We start from the raw sequence: 23,238 nt of genomic DNA, 5'->3' as shown, positions 1-23,238 counted from the left end.
GGAGTGGTTCACGACTTACCTAAGGCCACAGGGCCAGTAAGGAGCAGAATTGGCCTTGTGAGGCAACTCAGAGATGTGCCATGCCCCACGACGGCCCTGTGTGGTGGCATTGGGAGGCCAGTGACTGGTTGGGTACCTGTAGCCCTTTGAGGGAGGGAGTTGTCCAAATGAAGCAAACTGGAGTGCTTAGTCCAAGGGCCATTTCTAATCAGATTTCTATACATAATGGATTTTGAGGGTGGGTTTGGTATTTCCTCTAGGTTCTCCTGTGTTTATGGGTGTTTTTCTGGAGAGATGAGTTTTACAACATTCATCTTTCTGTTAAAGAGGGCTGAGATCCTTCAACCAGTGAAGAGCCCCCAAGGGGGGGGTGCCATTTGTGCCCCTCCCCCTGCAGGGATTGCACTGGGGAAGCTGGCCCTGTGGGCCTGCTGCGCCCTGGTAACTCCAGGGACTGCCCTGGGGGCACAGTTGGAAAGTCTGATGTGATCCACCCTCACCCCATCCAGTGTCAAACTGCTGTTTTCTTTCCTAAAATAAAAGTCTGTGAGGAATAACCTTTTAAAATAGCAAAGAGTTAGAGGTTGGTTTCTTTTTCAAGTTCTTATTATAGAAAGTGTTACATGTATTCACAAGTAGACAGTAGGTGTCCTGTACACAGTGTACCTCCGCTGTCATGCCCCACCCAGTCACCATCACCTGCTTTAGAAGTTGTCAACTCCTGGCCCCTCTTGTTTCATCTGCACCCCAACCTCTCATGTTCTTTTGAAGCAAAGCCAGCATTATCATTTTTTAATCTGTAAATATCTGAGTTTTTTTAAAAAAATGTAATCTTAGTGCTATTCCCACAACAGGTTAACGCTGTTAGTGGTGTCCCCCCAAAGGGACAGTGCCCCTTCCCCCCACTTCGTAAGCCGTCAAGTGTCCCTGGCACTGGCGCCCTGATCTGGCGGGCGCTGGCGGGGACGGAGAGCTGGTGGGGACAGAGGCGGGCTTGGGCCGGACGGTCCCAGCGTGGACGGGGGGTCCCTGCGTGGGCGCGCGATGGTATCAGCTTGGCCCCAGGGCTGGAACCTCAAGATCAAAGGGCGCCGCGCGCTCAGCGCTTCAAAGCCGCCGGAGCAGCCCGGATTGATGCAGAGAATGAGAGCGCTCTGCTGATGTAATCATAGCCTGTGAGACAGGTTCTTTTTTTTTTTTTTTTTTTTAATTTAAACAAAGACACCCCTTGTTTGTTTAGAGAGGTGAAGCGTGTGCCGTGGAGGGCAGGCGGCATCTGGAGGCTCTAAGCCGGGCTGGGGTAGGCGCGGGGGCGGGAGCGGGGGCGGTCGGGCAGGAATGCCCCAAGCGGAGGGAGTTTTCTTAGATGGACTTGCAGATTTTTCCGTAAAAGACAAACTGTTTCTGTTAAGAGCAGCTGATTTTTGTCCCTTTCTTAGGATGGTCGGGTTTGTTCCCAAGTGACCCTCCTGAGATTTTGAAAGCAGCCTCTTCCGGTGGATGAGTCAGGCTTTGGAACACACCTGGTGAACCAGGTGGGAGACAAACCAGGAGTAGGCAGGGGAGTGTGTGGGCTGTCTGGGGTCGTTCCTGCTCATCTGTCCCTTACCCAGTGGGTGTGAGAGGCTTGCCCGAGGCTGGTGAGCAGGGCTTTCTGTTGAGGGGGGTCCCCAACAATATGGCAGAATGCCAGGATCTCCATCACCCCCAGCCTGAATATTTTCCAAGTCTTTATAAGAATCACAGACGAGTGGCTGATTTTCTAGGTGTTCCCAGCTTAAGCTGGTGTGTCTGCCTTTAGCTGTTTGTTCAGTACACACATTGGCGAAACTCTGTGCCATGCATACCTCCATGATAGCCATGCTCCATTGTCTTACAGACAAGTAGTTGCACAGACAAAGCAGTCTTCCAAATTGAGCCAGCTTGCTGGCCCTTGAGCTCCTTCCCAAGATCTTTCTCACATCAGAGGTCGGGATCAGTGGGGTCTGAGGCACTCAACCAGGCTAAGTCATGGTGACTAACGTCCACCTCAGCATCTTATGGGCACGCCAAGCAAACCAGCACCTGTAAAACCAGATTTCTCTTCTGTCCCCAAATCCTTTTCTCTTGGGTTCTTGCCTGTAACTCAAGCTGAAATCCTGCTGTCTGTCTAGACTGTCTTCTCTCTTCTGGCCCCAAAGATGCCTCTGTCCACGCATGTCGAATTGTCTGTAAGCTTCTTGACAGCAAGACTGGGAGGTTTTTTTATCCTTTTTTAAACTATAAATCAGATTTCCCCCATCTTCTACAACCCCCGCCCCCCAGTATTTGATCATGAAAAATTTCAGACATAAAGGAAAAGTAAAAGAATTTTATAGTGAACACCTATATACTCATTGTCTATATTCTACCATTAACATTTTACTCTGCTTGCCGTATCACATATCTGTCCATCTGTTCATGTGATATGTCTTTAATATTTGAAACCTGGGTACATGTATATGGTAGGTGCTCAGATGTTTTAATGGATATGACAGGGTTTTTTGAGGTTCCCTTTTTATTCTGGCTTTACAACTTTTAGATCCAAATATCTGTCTTTCTCTCTCTCTCTCTCAAGTTGGAGCAGCCCCAGGGATTTTGCTTCTTGATTTGGACACTCAAGGGAGAACCCAGAGCTTGCAGTGGCCAGAGGACAACCTGGGGCATGGAGTTTGCCTTGGAGACCTGTTGTGTTTGAGTGACTTGCCTCCTCATGCTTCCTGGAGTGGAGCCCATTGCTCTTCCTCGGTCTTGTCCAACCCTTTGCTGCCTGGTGGTTGCAGGGCTCAGAGACTGTAGATTTTCGTACAACAAGGGTGCTACTGTAGAGTGAACGGTTAGCCAGCTGGGTGGAACTTCTGGTAGTTTTTTTTTTTTTGCGGTATGCGGGCCTCTCACTGTTGTGGCCTCTCCCGTTGTGGAGCACAGGCTCCAGACGCGCAGGCTCAGCGGCCATGGCTCACGGGCCCAGCTGCTCCGCGGCATGTGGGATCCTCCCGGACCGGGGCACGAACCTGTGTTCCCTGCATCGGCAGGCAGACTCTCAACCACTGCACCACCAGGGAAGCCCCTGGTAGGTTTTTAAAGAAGCTGGTTTTAAAGATCTCTAGTTTGAAGAGTATTGTGTTGTTTATTTTTATTTTTGAGTAAGTAAAACAAGTCACATTTCTTGAAATATCAGTATGAACATGTGCTTTGGAGGGAAATCTCATTGGAATCGACAAAGTCAGCTTATTTGTATGACCCTTTCAGTTGAAAGGCTTTAGCTCTCACTTGTAAATCTGCTCGAAGGATCCTGGAATCCTAAAATATTTTGACTTATATGTAAAAACTTAGATGTAAAAAGCTTTGCAAAGTTTAGATGAACCACAGCTTGTTGCACTTAAACTGGCTTCCCGTGAGCTTTTCTTTTTCTTTGCTTTGCTCAGCTTTGTGTCTCCTCTGGAACAAGCCGTTGGGATTGCGGGTGTGTGCAAAGTCTTCTAGAGCAGAAGCCCTTTCTTTCACTGTTATAAGCAGGAAATGGACCAGGTCTGCAAGCTTACCAATTCTTTCTCTTCATAGGATGGGTAAGCTCTTCACCTTGCGCGTGGTGAGCATATTTTCATTCCAGCCTGTGGTTTCCTTGCTTAAGGGGTTGGGTTCAGAGAGGTTTCAGTTTTAGGGGTGTGTGTGTGTGTGTTCAGAAGAACGACCTGACTTTGCCATGGTCTCCATGGTGCCTCCAGGGTGCCAAGAGGTGTGTGACATGGGTTGTGTTGTGAATCTGCTGGGTGTGCCTTTTTTTTACTCCAGGGTTATACCTATTTTATTTTGCTGTAGCGGTAGAAGGCAGCTATGCAGCCTTTTAATAATGAAGCGAAGACCACCATCTCCAGTTTGATTCTGTTTGGAGACCTTTTTTTTGTTTGGTCTAGATTCATGATCCAGCGGTACTTGTGATTTGATTGTCTCCCTAACCGCCGTCTTGGTCTGTGTTTAATTTTTGCCTAGCTCTTTTATTTTGAAGTTTTTAAGCATTTAGAAAAGTTAAATGAATAGTTGAGTGTGGCAAAATGTTAACAGTGGCTCAGTTTATACTCTAACATATGCTGTGTGTGTGTGTGTGTGTGTGTGTGTGTGTATTTTTTTCTGTTTTGGCTAGACCATTTGAAAGATGCCAATACCATGACCTTTTACCCCTTAATACTCCAGCATACATCCAGCTAAGATTAAGGATATGCTCCTAACCACTGTGTCATCATCACGCCTGTGAAATTGACATGTTAGATTTCTCTAAGTGTCTCAGACATGTCCGAAATAGCTGGCCTTAAAAAATCCAGGATGCATTCAGGCTTCTCTCATAGTATTCAACTTTTAAGTAGTTATATTGTGTTGATGCACAGATACTGTAATGCTAATGGGAAAGCAAAATAAAAGGAAAAGCTTCTAACACAGTCCTACTATCACAATAAACCAAACCAATTTCACTCTTCCATCTTCTTATATTTAAAAACGAAGCTCTGGACAAATTTTTTGGTTCATTTTTATCCTCATCCATGAGATAATTGGAGGTATTGTGGAATGTAAAAGAAAAAAGAAAACTGACCAAGACTCTTGCGCAGTTTCACCACATAACCAAAAATTGTGGTCTTTGAAAATTCTTGCTGAGAGATTGGGAGTTTTACTAAGAATGCCAAGAGGCCGGTGGCCTTTGAGTACTGTTTGAATCAAGAGGGAAGAAATCAGCTCTTCCTTTGGTTTGTTCAGAAGGCTGTTTTTTTCTGATGATGTAACAGTGTCTGTAGGTCTTAGATCTCCTTTTTCCAGGGTGGCTTCTCTACTCTTGGCACTTCAAGCTGGATCATTCTTTGTGGTGGGGGCACTGTCCCACGCATCAGAGGATGTCGAGCAGCATCCCAGGCCCCTACCCACTAGATGCCAGTAACAAGCTTCCCTGTCAGTTATGACAGCTAGAAACGTCTCCAGATATGTGTGTGTGTGTTGGGGGGCGGGGGCACAGCACAAAACTGCCTGTAGTTAAGAACCATTGTTCTAGAAACTCTTTAGGGTTAATTATTGAGTTGGGGTTAATTATGCTACTGATGAATTTCTGTGGAGAGACATTTCCTATTACAGTGAGAATTAAACTATGTTAAGCCCTATCCCTGTCTGAGAACCCAGAAATTTCTAGATGTCACTGGCATCTAGAAGGGATTGAAATCACTTGGCAGATGACAACAGAGTGTGTGCCTTTTGTGATTTTCACACTTTAGCTGGAGTTTGTTACCTGATATTATTGGGACCTGTGGATAGTTGGATGATTGAAAAAGGTCAGTTCAGTTGAAGCTGGGAATGATTTAAAAAGTTTAAAATCATATTTTAATTAAAGTCTGTGAGCAGACAGTCAAACCCAGGCTTTTGTGAATGGGACCACTGATCTGTATTCCTTAGAGTCTTACTTTAGTCCTCCTCTTGATTTAGCACTTAAAATTCACAGTTCTGGGCTTTTTTTTCAAAGTGAAGGAAAAACTTACAAGTACTTGCAGACTATCAGGAGCCTTCTAGAAATTTGCTGTTTTCCCCCTTTTTGTCTAGTCTTCAAAAGTTGCACTTAGGGGCTTCCCTGGTGGCGCAGTGGTTGAGAGTCCGCCTGCCGATGCAGGGGACATGGGTTCGTGCCCCGGTCTGGGAGGATCCCACATGCCACGGAGCGGCTGAGCCTGTGAGCCATGGCCGCTGGGCCTGCGCGTCCAGAGCCTGTGCTCCGCAGTGGGAGAGGTCACAACAGTGAGAGGCCCGCGTACCGCAAAAAAAAAAAAAAAAAGTTGCATTTAGTTCTCAGCCATTTTTAGTTATTTGTCTTCGTTTAATCTTTCTTTCCAAATTATTTGACTTAGTCTTCCTAGGGTAAAGCTCACCTTTTTGCATCATTTAAGATTTAGTTTTGTTATAAATTTATATCAGATAGAGTTAGCATAAACAGATTTACAAACACGTACAGCCTGGCTGGTGGGAGCAGTGGCGTGTGGTGGTCCTGGTGATGGTTTCCTGGCCAGGCATCTGCAGTGGGAGCAGGTGCTGGCTCACGGCATATTGGGCTGGTCTGTCAATAGCCCCTGCTCTATTCTGAAGTAGCGGAGAGGCTCCAGACAAAGGCGGTGCCCTTTCTAAGTGTGGGCCTCCTCAGGAGTTGGAAGATCTGGGGGAAAGATCTGCCTTAGAGGCCCCAAGCTTCTCGTTGCTCATGTGTCAGGTGGGAGTGACAGTTATGCTTAACTACCAAGCAGGTTATCCTGCAGGTTCCACGCAGGTCACCTAACGGACACGCAGGATGTGCCTTTGCAAATGTGCTGTGGGCCCCTGGGGTGTTATTGATGAGTTAGCTTTTGCTGAGTCTGAGAATGGATTGCTCTTCTGAGGATGTGTTTGGCTGCTTCTTGCTCTCTGACCAGAGGACACTTGAACCCTCACACTGAGAGCTTTGGACCAGAGTAGGAAACAAGCGACTTTGCTCAGTGCATGTTCATACCCATCCCAGAGGAAATCACTCTGGGCTCCTACCATGCTGATGGCAAAGCCACATGGCATGACTGAGTCTTTGTTGCAGGTCTTGCTTGAGTGGAGATTACTGGCTTCTCAGTGATGAACCCAGAGAGCAGGCGGGAATGAGGGGGCAGGAGGTGGGAGGACAGGGGCTCGGCTGGGGTGTCGGAGGCTGGCAGGGTTCTCATCACAGGTCCTGTACCCGCGCTTTGATGCGCATGCAAAGTAAGTGACTTGTGGAGACTGCACCACCCCGGAGGAGAAGAAGTCATCATTGCAGTGCAACATTCTAGGGTCTTCTGGACAGTAAAATTTATTTATTTTTGCCAGGATGCCACTTTCATTCTTTCATCATCAGGCTGACCAACGTTGGATATGTCAGCAGAGTCTTGTGCTGTTGAATGAATGGTTAGATAAATCTCACACTGATGTTCAGACCTTGAAGGACCGTTTGTTGTGGAGTGTCACCAGTTAGGGAAACTGAACCCATCCAGTTACTTTTTTTTGTAACCTTCCTCCTTCTCCCATCAAGGGAAGCTAGAATCTTCTCAGTAAGTGAAGACATTACTTTGTAAGTATGTTTGTAGCTTGAAGAATAGCGAAATTGTGTCGCAGTTAGCATTAGGGAAACCCTGGAATTATTGATGCAAATTGTTATTAATACAGCACAAATTCTGCCCTGAAGCTAGCACTAGTCTTTTGACATGGGAAGTGACAAAAGGGGAATCAATCCAGGAGGCTACTATTGGTTAGGGAGCCCATCCATCCTTGCCAGGCACTAGGTCAGGCACTAGGAACGCTGCAATGGAAAAGACATGGATCCAACATCGCACTGGGGAACCTATGTCCCAGTACAGTCATTCTGGAAACAGAGGGACTCTTCCTGTCCAGTTCCCCGGGGCTGTATGTGTAGTACATGTGTGATCAAGAAACAGCTAAGCTTTGGTCACATGGCAAAATACAGGTGAGGCTCCCGTGGTCAGAGAAGGCGTGATGGGGACATGCCGAGCTTGGTGATGCATCGGTGTGGAGAGCCTGGGAGACTCGAACTCAGTGACAAGTGTAGGTTGTCAGCCAGGCACGGGGCCAACTTGGAACAGAGGCTGTGGAAGGGACAGGGGTGTGTGCGGTACCTATAGCTGAGGCTCAGGTGATGACCTTACCCTGCTCAAGCTCGGAGAGGAGAGGACGAGTTGAGCCACGCACACAGTCATCCCTGAGCACCTATTTGAAATCAAGGGTAAGAGCCTAGAACAGGGAGGTCTGCCTGGGGCAGTAGGGTGTGGAGGAGCTGATGCTTATCTTAGCTGGGGAGGGGCCTGGCCCTCTCCTGAGCTTGGTTTCCTTACCTGTAAAACGAGGCCTACATCTCAAAGGTCTCTCCTGGTTTGATTTAAAAAAAAAAAAACACACACACACAAAAAAACTTAACATTGTTGAGTAAGAATGTAACCACTTGCCTCTTTGATCTTTGATCAGTGATCCGGGTGAGTGGAGGGGACCTGGCTTTTCCTGGCTTGTGCTACCTTTGGAGTGAATGCAAAACGTCTGTTTGTAGATGGCCAGGCCCCTGTTGCCATGTACAGAAGCTCAGGCAGCGTGAGAGTGCAGGAGCCACACAGCAACATGGGGTCATTGTGTGCATGTACTCGTGGTCTGTCCCCGGGCCGCTCTGCCCGGCAGTGACTTGAGCTGAGAGGCAAGACTGAGCAGAGAAAGTGGTTTCTGCAACTAGAGCCCTGAAAGCTGGTGCAGGGCTGATCCCTATTTACGTCAGTCCTTGTCTTGGGTGTCTCTGGCTGTGGTTGGCTCTCCTTAAGAACCTGCCTGGAGGAGGTTTACTCAGTGTCCGCCTTCTCTTTACCAGCAGTAGTGAATCTTCAGTTGCATCCTCTCTCAGATGTGCTGTTCCTTCTCGCCCCTCGTCCCCATGTCCCTTGCCTCTCCCTCCCTCTGCCTGAAAGACAGAAAGCAAAACTTCTAATTATATGGAAACAAAGATTGCCAAGGTTTATTAGAATGAAGTGTTGTGTGTGTGTGTGTGTGTGTGTGTGTGTGTGTTCCACCTATAATAACGGCCAAATCTTCCAAAGTACATCATCTGACATTTTAGAATATAGACCTTCTTCTCATGGCAAAGCTGTATTTTAATAGCTTGTGGTTTTTAAAATATCATCTAAACTCACAAACAAATGCATTCTTCTCAATTATACCCTGATTCTACCATGATCTTCCCTTTCTTCTCCTTAATGTCTCTAGAAATTATTGGAATCTACTTATAAAAACTGGGAGATTGTACATTATAAGTGTTCAAAAATGAATCAGTTCAAGTCTGAGCAGTATGGTAGTTAAAAGTTTTAGGTGTTATTCTGATTTTCTTTTTTTAAGGAACATTCCTGAACTTGATTGAAGCCATCAGTGTACCTGATGAGCCATGGGCCCGTGAAGCAAACGTTGGAGTCTTCTGGTGGGCATCATAACTGTTAAGGAGTTAGTGTTACCCTTGCCGTGTTTAAACATTAACCAGAGGGCTTCCTCTGCCGTTATCTGTTATCAACAATTATTTGGAACATTTTCTAGCAGTCGAGCTTTGTTTTTCCTCCAAGGAGATGCTAGAACAGGATGAGAATAGACATTAGGCCTCAACAAAGGAAGATTCTTGATTATATCCAGAGAAACAACTGGCTTTGCGGGTACATAGAGTTTGCCTTCTTAACATTTTGTAACCTCCTGTCAGCACCCCCTGCCCCCCCAATACACACACACACACACACACACACACACACACGAGTTATCTGGATCCGGGGGAGAGCACTGTAGTAATTATTTTATTGTATAAAAATGAATGGTACCTCTTTTCCTATTAGGGATACTCATTAAAATTGCTTCGTGGAGACAAGAGTGATGGCGAGGTACAATGAGACACAGTCGAGTGCTCTCTGAGGTATTAATGCTCTGAGGCCACTAATATTTGGGGGGACACATAACGGGGGTACTGCTCTATTGCAGATGTGTTCATTTGGTTATTAACAAAAGGCTGGGGTGACCCAGAAACTTAAACCCGGAGAAGAACAAAAGTACTTTCAAACTCACAAATGGGACGATGTTGGAGGCTCCTGAATAGCCCCTCTGGAGTGCTTTCTCTGCCACCTAGCTGCTTTGGAGCTGTGGCTTCTAATAGCTTCTCAGCCTAGAGGGCCCCATAAAATTTTAGCCTGTTTCTGTATAGAGTGCTTTGGAGTGGCCATTTCTCTCTGCCTCTTATTTACTCTCAAATACCCTCTGGAAAAAGAGCTGATGAGGTGCATTGAGAGTTGACATCAAAGGCCATTCATTGATCACCATCACTCAGTGCTCCTGTATTTTTGGCCTTAAATTTTGTTTTAAAAAATTGTTTTAAGGCAAAACTCGTATAATTCAAGCAAGCATTAAAGTCTAATCAGTGAAAAAGTATATAGATTAAGAAAGGAGAAGCCTTCCCACCCTACTCTTCCTCCTGTAGATGCTGCCATGACCAGCTGGGTGCCTGGTTTTTCTTTTTGGCAGTTATCTGTGTACCCTGTTCCTAGACTTGCTGACCCAGGGCTTCTCCGAATGGAGCAGGGGCACCGGAGCACCATAACCAAGCCTCAGCGGGGTGTGCAGTGCGGGTCGCGTGAAACAGGACACACTCGCAGGCATTCGTGGGGCAGCGGTGCTTACCTTACGCCCCTGGGTTTCATGTCTCTTCTGTACGCTTCAGATGTTGCCCCAGTTTCTGGGTATGGCTGTCAACAATTCTTGATTCTTCTGGTGTTGTTCTCCTAATAGGGCACTTCCAGAATGGAATTTCTGAATAAATATCTCAATTCCTTTGATCTCAGATACAAGCACACAGACCCTGTCCCTGTACCCGTCCTTTGTCCCGAGAGGCATCTCTGTGGGAGCCCTTCAGAGGCAGCCCACCTTGGTGTCACAGGTGATAAAGCCCCGTTGTTTTCAGGTTTCTGGTCACTCGGCCCCGACCTCGGCATTGCTTCTCTGTGGCTTGGGTTTCGCGTGCCCTGCTGGTGCCCTCGGTTCATCTGTCTTTATTCTGGGCTCTTTGCTTGGCATGCATTCACCAGGCTCTGCTCCCTGAGGGCAAGGCTGCTGTCTTTGCACCTCGGAGGCTGGCCTGTCCACTGTTGATCCCCTGACACCCCACACATCTGGCCAGCTGCCCCAGGTCAGCCCACCTCCTCCTCCAAGGTTTGTTGGGTTCTGTCCTCCAGTGGCTGCAGAAAATGATTTTCTACAATTCCATCACAGTGGTTTATGAGAGAATCCATTTTCCTAATCTGGATATGGGGTCCCTTCCACCAGCAACAGAGTATTCCCTGAGGGCCTCCAAAGAGGCTCCCCACCTGGATCCCCAGCCACCTCACCAACCCCAGGAGTCTCGGCAGGTGAGTAGATGATCTTTTTATTAGAAGAAGCAGTGCTTGTACTTTTGTCTTTCCCCACCGTGCACTGAACCCCACCAGGCCTTTCCTGGTCCCCTCCTCGGCGCGGGAGACTCCAGGGGTGCAGACCAAAGGCCCAGTCGAGGTGATTTAGGAAGCCAGACCCTCGCTTCTCTGGCATAGGTTTCTCTGCATCTGTCAGGCTCTCCCAAGAGCTGTTTTGATTCACCCGGCACCTTTATTGCTGGTTTCCACTCACTGGCTGGCCTGCTGCTCCCAGACTCATGTGAAGGTCTTTCAGCTGTAGGTCCCTAATGGGGAGGACAGTCTCCTGTCGACTCTCCAGTGTCACTCTCCTTATCCTCTGGCTGAAAGTCCTGACCTGACCCAGCCATGTCCCAGACTCGGACCCTAGGTGGCCTTTCTAGCTTGGTCGACCTCCCATCTCTACTTGTGCAACCTGGGTTGTGTGGCTGTCATGCCCCCTCCGCACACCACACCTGTGCAGTTTCCTGCCTTGAGGACGTGCTGTCCCCGAGCCCTGGAGTCCGTCAGCAGCAGGCCCGACATCTTTCAGGTCCCAGTGCCTCGGCACCTCTCTTGGGTTCCCGGGGCCCTGGCAGAGCAGCAGGCTCAGTGCCTGGGTGTGTGGCCCTCGGTTCCTGGGCCTGTGAAGTGCCCTGAGTGGCTGCTGGGTCGTGGATGGCTCACTTCTGATGGCTGTGGTCTTGCTCGTCTCCCATTCCTCCTCCCCTTTGGCTCTAGGAGGTAGTAATTTTTTTAAAATTAATTAATTTATTATTTATCTTTGGCTGCATTGGGTCTTTGTTGCTGCGCGCGGGCTTTCTCTAGTTGTGGCAGGTGGGGGCTGCTCTTCATTGCAGTGTGTGGGCTTCTTATTACGGTGGCTTCTCTTGTTGCAGAGCATGGGCTCTAGGCGCATGGGCTTCAGTAGTTGTGGCTCGCGGGCTTAGTTGCTCTGCAGCATGTGGGATCTTCCTGGACCAGGGCTCGAACCCGTGTCCCGTGCATTGGCAGGCGGATTTTTTTGTGTGTGTGTGTGGTACACGGGCCTCTCACTGTTGTGGCCTCTCCCGTTGCGGAGCACAGGCTCTGGACGCACAGGCTCAGCGGCCATGGCTCACAGGCCCAGCCGCTCCACGGCATGTGGGATCTTCCCAGACCGGGGCACAAACCCGCGTCCCCTGCATCAGCAGGCAGATTCTTAACCACTGCACCACCAGGGAAGCCCCTCTGTGCTTTTCTTTACCATGGCTTTCCAGTTTCTCTTTTTCACCTTTTAAAAATATTACTTTTTAGGAACATTTGGTATAATGTGCATAAAATTATTTACTGATTTATGGGCAAAATGATACAAATAGCATCTTTTTTTTTCATAAATTTATTTTATTTTTGGCTGCACTGGTTCTTCGTTGCTGTGAGTGGGCTTTCTTTAGTTGTGGCGAGCTGGGGCTACTCTTCATTGTGGTGCGCAGCCTTCTCATTGTGGTGGCTTCTCTTGTTGCGGAGCACGGGCTCTAGGCGTGTGGGCTTCATGGGTTGTGGCACGTGGGCTCAGTAGTTGTGTCTCGTGGGCTCTAGAGCACAGGCTCAGTAGTTGTGGCACACGGGCTTAGTTGCTCCGCGGCATGTGGGATCTTCCCGGACCAGGGCTTGAACCTGTGTCCCCTGCATTGGCAGGCGGATTCCTAACCACTGCACCACCAGGGAAGCCACAAGTAGCATCTTGATTGAACATCATTTACCTCAGATATTCAGCCAGCAGTACATTTTTTATGCAGTCTCAACCTATATCATATTTGTTACCTCTCAAAATATTGGTAAACAATTATTTTGGCTTTACTCTGTATTTCGTGTTAGTGTTTTGGGCACAGGTTGTGCTACTGTCAAATTTTACTTGCTCTTTTTTCTGCAAGTATTTAACAGAAAGTTAAAAAAAGAAAAAAAGTCCCATAAAACCCCACCTTGGGTAAGTGATTAAGTATTGTACAAATAAAATGTGTTCTATCCCCATTCTATTCCCAAGTTAAAAAAAAAGCTGTATGATTCGCATATGAAGTTTTTCTTCAGTTATATGTTCTTAAAGAGGGAAACAGTAGCTTTATAATTTATAGTGAGGCTTACAGCTTGAGATTTGCAAGAATGGGGGTAGGTGAAAGGGAGGTTTGTCAATTGTGGCATTTCCCTCCTTTGTGTGTAAGCAGATTGTATTCCCACAAAAGTACATATGTTGGTCCTGTCAATTTTAAAAGAGGCTAAATGGCATTAGTTATCTTGTCTTTTTCAAACAGAGATTTTTTAAAAGTGGCTTAGGAAATAGACATCAAGATATAAACTACACTTCCCAGCTATAACTAGTTTAACAATTGAACGGAAGAATTCTGTTATTTTCACTTAGGGTGATCACCAAGGAAGCTAGTTTCATTTACATTTTTAGTGTTGCAAATTCTTTCGTTTATCCCATGACTTGCAAAGAAAATGGGGGTGGAAGAGCCCCACCTAGTCACATTTAGTGTCATAGTTCACACCAATGGATTCTCAGTTTTTTTAGGGTAAAGGTGAAGGAAAGGGCAACACTTGGGTTATGGTGGTTTGAAAGAACCTGCGTTGTCTTCTAAAACCAAATGAAAATGCAAACCACAGTGGAATCTGCAAGGAATCTCTGCAGAAAGACCAAAACTGTTTCCACAGCGCTGCTCTGCAAAACAGATTCTTCAGGAAGTTAATTGTATATAATCATCATATATAGCATTATGATGTGGTAAATTTGAACCAACAGCTCTTAATTCCTCAGAGCCATTCACATGCATGTCCACAAAATTGGAAAGACTTTTTGTTTTTTTTTCTTAGTAAGATCCTGTTTCTGGTAGGGCACTTGGAGGGATCACATGCGTGAAAACTGCAGCAATGCCTCTAACATTCCTCCTCACCTGTTTTTCAATCTTTTGATTGTGCTGTTAACAGGCTACATTCCTCCTCCAGTAAATGAAAATATCTTTAAGCCATATTTGTTTACATTATTCTCAAAAGTTTTTTACTAGGGCTTTTTCAGATTTGGTTTTTATTTTATTGATGATGGTTTAAACAATTTAAGAGATGAAGTTAGTTTTAAAAATTTAAAGTATATTTTAGCTTCTCTGTATTAGGGAATATGGAAAGGGGAATATCAACATTCCTTCTCTGAAAAAATGTCTTTGAAATGTAGGCACGTGCTTCATTTGTATGACTTTTGCTAACCTATTTTTTCTAGTTTGTTTTATAGCTCTTTCACTGATGTTGATGGATTTTCTGTAGCTCTTATGGAGACAGGGAGGCAGATGAGTGCTCTTAATCTTTTAGTGGAATCTTAAGCTGATAAAAATTTGCAGTCTTCAAGCCAGTTCTTTAGGTACTTTTGTGGTCAGTGCCTTTAAAGCAGAGGGTACTTCCCTAAAACAGTTCAGAAAAATTTTTAAAGGGATAATTTTAGCTCAAGTGCAAAATCCTTGCTTCTAGTAATAGTGAATCTACCATGGTAAGTATTTTGGCAAACTGTCCCCTAAAAATCTATAGACTATTGCATAGAACCAGGATGCAAGCCTTAGCTTTCATGAGACACTGCTGAAAAGTAATTGACAGTGATCTGAAAACTTAGAATGCCTAAGTATGCAAAGAATAGGTTGCAACTACTGAAGAGCTATTTTTATGCACAGAAATCTCATATTCCATTCTAAACGCAATACTTCTTCAAAACCAAGTAAATAATTTCTTAGAGTACACTTTTAAAAATACATGGTAAGGAACACGTTACTGAGCTTTGGTGTCAGCGAAATGAGTTGAATTCCAGGGTCTGTCAATCCTCTGGACAGGGCCACTACTGTGTTAGTTTTCTCACCTGTAAACAACAGTAACTAAATATCATTGGGTCTTCGACAGTTAAAAGGATTACAAACTGCACAAGGATAGGGACTCTCTCTTCTGTAAACCTTCCATGAAAGGAATAGGCAATCAAATATTCTTGAATAAATGAAGTCACAACACTTAATGAATGCTTATTAAATTTCACTTTAAACATATACCAGGGACTTCCCTGGTGGTCCAGTGGTTAAGAATCCGCCTTCCAGTGCAGGGGACGCGGGTTCAGTCCCTGGTCGGGTAACTAAGATTCCATACGCCTCCGGGCAACTAAGCCCTCACGCAGCAACTACTGAACCTGCCTGCTCGCCTCGCATTGAAGATCCATTGCTGCCAAAATAAAAATAAATAAATAAACAAGCAAACATATACCAGTATTAGTTCATGGATTCCTGAATTTATAAGGTAATGCTTTGACATTTCCACATTCCTCATAGGGGTCTACTTTTTGTTACAAATAGATTTAGTTAACACTGTCACACACTTTCCATTATTTGTGGGAGTGGTTTTACAGGAATTTCGTAAAGTGCCTGTTAGAAAGACAAATGCTAGTCCCTAGAAGAGGCCCAAAAATCTGTATTTAAAAACCTCCTACAAAAGATTCTTCTGTAGATGGTATGAGTACCATATTTTAAGAAGTCTGGAAGAAAATGTTCAAACTTTTGGCTTTTTTCTTCCATGTGAACCATCTTCTAGCCAAACTGATCAGTCTCCTGAACTAGAAGACCTTGGTCTGGGACAGAAACCCAAATTTCCATGAATACAGAAAAACTGCAGCACCTCCCAATGGACCAAAAGATTACTCATTACACCTCAACTCTTACCATTGTTTCTTTACTGTTTTAAGGATTGTTAAAACATCTGGCTGCTGGGTTGAAATGAACTCTTCAAATGTACCACATAAATACTTCACAAATGTTAAATAAGCATGTGGTTCAATCCCTAAAAGAGTCATACTTATTTTTTTGAACAGCTACTTACAAAATAATCTAAGTCACTGGAATTATAAATCATGTAACTGCTTGTGATTCAAAGGCAAGGCACAGCCATGATACTGCATATGTAACAGTCTCCATAAATACAAAAATACATCTTTATAAATATAGGAAAACATAGTAACATATCTTGTTAAAGGACAATAGCTTTTAGTTCTTTAGAGAAGTATGCCTGAAACTCCATAACTGAAGCCATGGTTATATTTATAACCAGTTTAAGGAGGATGTTGCCCACTGCCTAACATATGTAGGACAGTTAGGGTATTTCTGCAAAGCATTCATAATTTGTGTGTTATCCAGAAGTAGTTTCATCAGCCGGTACTCCCTCTGTGCATTTACTGATGTTCTTTCCAGGGGCCTTATTAATTCTAATTGTTGTAAGTGTTCAAAAGCCTTCATGACAACAGGTTTCTCAAAATTATAAACAGAATGGGCCCTCCTTTGAACAAACTTCTGAAACTCATTATAAACCATTTTAAAATTAAAGGGCTCCTCTTCATAGATGTCATTTAAATGTTTCATTGCTATGATAAGACAGATTTCCAAGACCGACAGACCACGTACAATATTTGCTTTAGAGTCCACGCTACACAGCTGGTTTGCCCCCATCAGATCTGCTGCAGTCATAAATGGTTGTGATGTTGTTACGCGATTTAAAGCAAGCCTCAGTAGCATGTGTAATGACCGCAGGTTTTTGCTGACATTGAAATGCTTCTGCAGCACTTCTTGCACACTTCTATCTTCTGAGAGACTCTGAACCTTCTCATTCCACTTCTCAGCGAAAATCTTGTCTGGAAATACTGCAGATAGAGATAATTGTTCTCTAAATATTTTAAGATACTGTGGAAAACCAAATGAATTCATTAAGTGTATCTGCCAGTGGAAAAATCGTGACTTCACTCTTTTTTCTAAGAGTTCCAAAATATGCAATCTACGTGTAAGACCAATAACTGCTACTGGAGTCTGTGCAAACTGAGAAATGTCAAAAAGATTATAGAGGAGCGTTTGGTTTTTATGATGAGCAAAAAGATCAAATTCATCTAACATGAAGATCGCTGGGCAACTACTAGTCCAGTCACCTTTTTTTAAAGCTTCCAGAAGAAATGAAAGGTTTTCAGCAAAGCTTCCAAAAACTTTATCTCCAACTACAGTTTCCAGATTTAACTGCCTTTAGGGCAATTTTATCATCGATCTGCAGCAGTCCATTTAAGTGAACTTGTAATACATTTTCACTCCCTCTTCTACTTCTATTAGTTCTTTCAAAGCATGGTTTATTAACATAGTCTTTCCTGATCCTCGGGGTCCAATAATGAGAGCAGAGTTACTTTCTCCATGGATAGCAGTTCTTTTCAGCAGCTCAATTAAGTGTTTATATTGTACTTGTACTCCAAATAGGTTACTATGTGGACTCTGATGACAAAATCTTTCACGTAAAATTCTTTGTACCCGCGAAAGGTATTCTGCTTGTATTAAGTTGTTACTCTTTGATTTACGACTGCTCATTTCAACAAATTGAAATCCAGGGCAGAGCAGGATTCTGGGGACCGCAGGAATCCCTTCATAGGCTCCTCTCGCCGCATACTCTGCTCTGCCTCACCTGCTGCCGCTGCCAGCGATACACCCATACTCCCTTTACCATGGCTCTCATGGAGCTGAGCCAGCAGGCAGAGCAGCCCCTTGAGGACCTCTGAAAGCAGAGCTGAAGTACAGACTCCAAGGGTCTTCTGCGCGAGGTGGAAGGAGTCTCGGGATGTACCTGGAGGGGAGGAAGCCAGCCGGGCATTATAAATACTCCCGGGGCCTCGGAGTAGGATGGCAGAGGACATCCGGGGCCATTCCAAAGGCAGGGCTGATAGGCTCACACCTTGTTCATTTGAGCTGCTACTACATTCATGTTTTAGGAATTTTTTTTTTTTTTAATTATGAAGATGAGTCTCTACCTCTTAAACTGTTAGTTGTCATGCCCTGGCTGGTGCTGTTAATATACAACTGAGACTGGAGGCCATAAATTTGAAGATGATGAGCTGTTGCCAGCAAACTTTCCTCTTACAATAAAAAATTTTTTAAAAAAGAAACCCTCCCCCCATGCCAGATTTGTTTGTCTGAAACTTGTCTCTGTAGGTATCCCAGGGGCTCCCATGGAAGCTGGCCTGGGATGGTGGGGAGACAAGGGAAGGGACAGAGCAGGTCAGTCTGAGTTGGGACTGGCCTGTGCTTGCATCCTGGTGCACGTGCTGTGTCAGGGCCTGCATCTGGGCTTAAAATGCTATTCATTCATCAACATACTGACCCCCTTTTCAAGTTTCATTTTTCTGTTGTTTTGACTATAAAAGTGACACTTTTTATAAAACCAGTTTCTGTGATCTGGAACAGGGTTCTCAAACTTTTATGTGCATCAAAATCATCTGGCCCCCACCTCAAGAGAGTCTGATTCAGTGGCCCTGGGGTGGGGCCTGATAAATTTGCATTTCTAACAAGTTTCCAGATATCACTGCTACGGCTGATCTGGCAACCACCCTTTGAGAACCACTGATCTAGAAGGTACAAGGAAATGAGCACCATCTTCAATCTTACCACTCAGAACCATTGTTAACATTTGAAATGTAGTGAATATATATTTATGTATATGGACCGTTTTAAAAGCAAAGATGGTTCTGTGCTATACATATTATTGCTTTTACTTTGCAGCATGTGGAACTTCCCCCACCAGGGACTGAAGCTGCACCCCCTGCAGTGGACACACGGAATCTTAACCACTGGACCGCCAGGGAAGTCCAAAACAAACTTTAAATTTTAGAATCATTTTAGACTTAAGATAAGTTGCCAAGATAGAGAGTTCCCATATACCGTTCACCCAGTTTCTCTTATTGTTAATGTCTTACATTATTGTGGTACATTTGTCACAACTAAGGAACCAACAGTGGTACATTACTGTTAACTCCACACTATTTTTGCTTTTAATGAAAATATTACTTTTAATTTTTTTTATAATAAGATTCAAATATCAGAACTGAATAGTGACAGAAGGAAAAGACCTCTTTACTCCTCCCATTTCATTACCTAGATATTTCAGAGTATTTTTCTGTGCACTTATATACCTATGTAATCAGACACACACACACTTTTTTTTTTTTCATTTAATGTGTCTTGAAAGTTTTTCTTTATCAGTATATCTAGATCTGTCCCATTGTGTTTCAATGGATAGCACACATTGCTTGGAACCCTTTTAAAACTTAATATCAGTTTCCAGAATTTAAGTCTAGTGGATGAAAGGTGAGGTAGGGCATACCTCCCTTTTATCTTGCATTGGAGGTTAGACATTATTTGCCCGCCTCTGTGGAGTACTTAGCATGTTCCAGGCACTGCCAAGCCTTTAGCATGCATTATCTAACACACTTATCAAAACAACCTTATGAAACAGGTATCATTATTGTCCTTATTAACAGATGAGGAAACAGGGTCAGGGAGGTTAAGCGAGCAAAACCCTTTGACGACTTTCTAGCTGAAGCAGGCTCTCTGGCGTTTTGAGTGTCGTGAGCCACTCAGTTTAGTGTGACCATGGTGTGTTTGTTCAGCTTTCCTGTGTGCCACACCCAGTGCTAGAATATGAAGGTGAAGGATGTCGTTAAGGAACTTGGGCTAGTTGGGAGGACATGCATGTAAACAAATAATTATAGGCTAAGAATTACACCGGAGGTTTAAAATTACTGGTGGGGTTTTTGACATCTTAAAAAAAAATCCACTGGAGGAGGGGATGTGTGCTTGGAACTGTTGCATTGCCGAGGTGCAGAGGGAAATGCAGCATCAGACTTGGCAATCTGACCTGAGTTCGAAGTCTAGTGTTACTTTTCAGCTGAGTGACCCTAGGTAAGGCACTTAGCCTCTCTGAGTTTTTGTTATGAGTATCTTAAAAAATACTTCTTATGGGCTTCCCTGGTGGCGCAGTGGTTGAGAGTCCGCCTGCCGATGCAGGGAATACAGGTTCGTGCCCCGGTCCGGGAAGATCCCACATGCTACAGAGCGGCTGGGCCCGTGAGCCATGGCCGCTAAGCCTGCGCGTCCGGAGACTGTGCTCCGCAACGGGAAAGGCCACAACAGTGAGAGGCCCGCGTACAGCAAAAAAAAAAAAAAAACCAAAAAAAAACTTCTTATGGTTGTAAGATTAAATAGATACATAGTAAGAGCTAGCTATTGTTATGCTTAATAAATACACAAATATATATTAAGTATTTTATATATTTAGTGGGCTTAATAAATATAAATGTGTAATCTGTGCCACATCAATTGCTGAGTGGAAACTTGGAGGACTTCCCTGGCGGTGCAGTGGTTGGGACTCAGCGCTTCCACTGCAGGGGGCACGGGGTTGATCCCTGGTTGGGGAACTAGGATCATGCATGGTATGCGGCACGGCCTAAATTAAGGGAAAAAAAAAAAAATCCTTGGAAAGTTCTAGACAGAAATAAGTAAGGAGCCAAATCTCACAGTCTGTTATCTCTCGAGACCAAATCCTGAAGGCCTCCCGGGACGCCTCATGCCCCCATCTTGCCCTCTCTTGATGGGCCTCGCTCTTGGCACTTACCCCTCACTCCCACGTGCATTTTATTCTTTTCGTGCCTTCTCTCCTCTGTGTAACTGCAGTCTCTTTGAAGGGCAGGATCTCTGCCTTTCATTCTTGTGTCCCCTGCAGTTAAATGGAAACACGTTGAACATCAGTTGCAGAACCAGGTGCTTTAGGAGGGGAGGTGCACGCTCTCCTTGCCAAGATGGTCGAGCTTAAACAGGATCATCTTGGAAGAGTTTTTTCATCTCTCCCAACCATTCTTCCGCCCTGGGTTTTTCAGACGTTGGCCTTTTACACCCAAACTTGAGTTTTTAACATGGATGGGTCACTCAACATTTTGTTCAAGATTTTTAATGAACTGTATCTTAATATATGAGTAGTCTGTGTTATGAGTTAACTTAGTCCTCGGATCTTTCACTGGGAAGAAAGATTTATGTTGATATTCCCCGCCCCCCAACTTAGAAAAGCAGAACAAAATCTCAGCAGGCCTGCGTCTTGTGTAGCCAGGACAATTCCGACCAGACTGCCACAGGTTAGATAAAATGCCTTTTGCCTTTTTCCTTTCCTACTTATGCTTGGGGTAAAGAACCTTCTGGCAAAGATTCTGGACCAGCAAAGCTGGAATAATATTGTAAAGAAGTTTTGGTTGAAGATGAAGCTAAGTGAGTTGAAGGAAAGAGTAGCTTCTTTGCTGTGTAATGGCTTGGAGAAGTTTCTAAGTTTGTCCTGGGGGATTGGCGGTTAAAACATGGTCCATGTCAACCTGAACTGTCTAAATAGTAATCTGGAGAAGAAATAAGGCAGTGTTATTTTTTTTCTCCTTTCCCTTGAAAATTGGCTGAACCCCACACATTGGTTGGAAAGTGGGCTTGACTTGAGTATGTGAAAATCTACTTTCCTAGATCCAAAGAGCAGGAATCCCATTTCTGAAGGGTAGTAACAGAGAGCCAGGCGAGGTTTCTGCCGTTTTGTGTTTTTTGTGTTTTTTTTTTTTGAAGGAGTTTGCTCCCCCTAAGAGAGCCAACTATTCAGAAAACTTAATCACAGGTTCTTCCTCCATTCAGACTTAATCTGGTCATTCAGAGGCCCTTTCCCTCCCCTTCAGAGGCTGCTGGCACCTGACCTGGGGCCACAGAGGTCTTCCTCTGGGCCTTTGGAAGGCTGAGAGGGCAGGAGCAAGTTTGATTCTTTGGGTTAGGGGGTTGGGTTGGGTCTCTTAAACTTAATCTCCAGTTGTGAACTGTAAGGGAGACCAACTCCCCTTTATCATTTACCATTGCAGCCAGAAGCTTCTAATGGTTTCAGCCAAAAATATTTATGAAAATGACCCAATATAACAAAAATGTATTTAACTGAGGTTGTTCATTTTATGGACAGTTGTTCCTTTTCAGGCACTTGAATCACCCTCATGAATTCCTTTTTTTTTTTTTCCCTCCTCGTTTTCTGTCTTCAGTTCTCTAACATGTTAAGTGACAGTGGAAGGTACTCGAGAAGTCTTTCTTCATATAAATAAGTGCCTACATCTCTCCTCATACTTCTCTTTTCTTTTTAATTTTTATTGGCGTATAGTTGATTTACAATGTTGTGTTAGTTTCTGCTGTATAGCAAAGTGAGTCAGTTATACATATATCTACTCTTTTTTAGATTCTTTTCCCATATAGGCCATTACAGAGTACTGTACTTCTCTCTTTTCTTGACACTAAAAAACAAAACAAAACAAAAAACCCACAAGAGTAGAAGTAGGGTTCTGAGAAGTCCTGTGTTGGTGGCAGCATTGGCGGCTGAGGAAGAAAGTGATGAGACCCTGGCACGCTGATTAGGAGCACTTGCTTGTTTACTAGCTGGGTGGCAATAAAAGGTGTCTGGAGTACTGCAGACTTATTTTTGTTGATTTGAATTCAGAGTTTATTTCATTTTTATTTTTTTTAATTTCATGTTTACTCTTTTCCACTTGGCTGAGGACAAATACAGATAAAGTCTTGGCCTATTGAAAGAACCATTTAAATTTGTTTTGTTTTTTTTTTTAACACAGCACATTTTATATCCGCAAAATGTGATGAAGACAGAGCCATTCATAAAAACAGATTGCACAAGTCTGTGACTTCTGAGTGTTTACCCTGGAAGAAATCACCCGTGCCATTTTAGCCTTGCCCTTTCACATGGGATATGGTTCTGTGATTGAGTTTCAGGCCTGAACCCTTTGTGTGTGTACATCTAGCCCCATGAACCTCTCACCTGTTTCAGGAAATCATTTTGAGCAAAATGATACCTTCTTTGAGAGTCTGAGCACTTTCTCAGCAGAGCCATGTGATACAGACACAGAGAGCAGGGTGAGGACATACAGATGTGTCCACCTGCCTGTGGGCCTGACTTCTGTGAAAACCCACCAGAACCAACAGATGGACTGTTCTTTGGGAGCACTTTGTTTCAGAACTTCATATAGCACATCGAGCCATTTAGTAGCAGCCAGAAGCGAAGACGAAGCTTTAGCCCCTCTCCTTGTCCCTAGACCTTTATGGTTGTCGCCCATGACAACCAAGAACTTCAGCTTGGGATTTGGGAGACCTGGCTTCCAGATGAGCTGGGGGAATGGCCTAAGGTCTGTCTTCATTCGGAGTGAAGGAATGGGACTTGATTCTCTAGTGGTCTCTTCCCCCTGAGTCCTGTGTGATTTCTGTGCACCAGTGCTACATCTGGGGTTGGAGAGCTCAAATGCAAAAGGGATTATTTGAGATGTCCACTTAGGGGCTGTGTATCCTGTCGACTCTTGTGCTTTTTACCTGGAAAAATGAGGGCAGCC

At 44.5% G+C, this 23,238-nt stretch overlaps 2 protein-coding genes across 2 annotated transcripts in view; one reads left to right on the top strand and one right to left on the bottom strand.

The window, feature by feature from the left end:
* Positions 1 to 23,238, top strand: part of ZNRF3 (zinc and ring finger 3) — a 148,602-nt gene that overhangs the window by 31,642 nt on the left and 93,722 nt on the right. The gene's annotated exons all lie outside the window — the stretch shown is intronic.
* Positions 16,082 to 17,380, bottom strand: LOC132504097 (origin recognition complex subunit 4-like). Its single transcript, XM_060121125.1, is given in 3 exon segments — positions 16,082 to 17,048; positions 17,050 to 17,113; positions 17,116 to 17,380. Coding segments are annotated over 3 exon segments (1,296 nt in total).

The sequence above is a fragment of the Lagenorhynchus albirostris genome, chromosome 14, assembly GCF_949774975.1.
Source record: "Lagenorhynchus albirostris chromosome 14, mLagAlb1.1, whole genome shotgun sequence".
Taxonomy (NCBI): Eukaryota; Metazoa; Chordata; class Mammalia; order Artiodactyla; family Delphinidae; genus Lagenorhynchus; species Lagenorhynchus albirostris.
The sequence above is the reverse complement of the archived record's forward strand: the minus strand, read 5'-3'. Positions and strand labels throughout refer to the sequence as shown.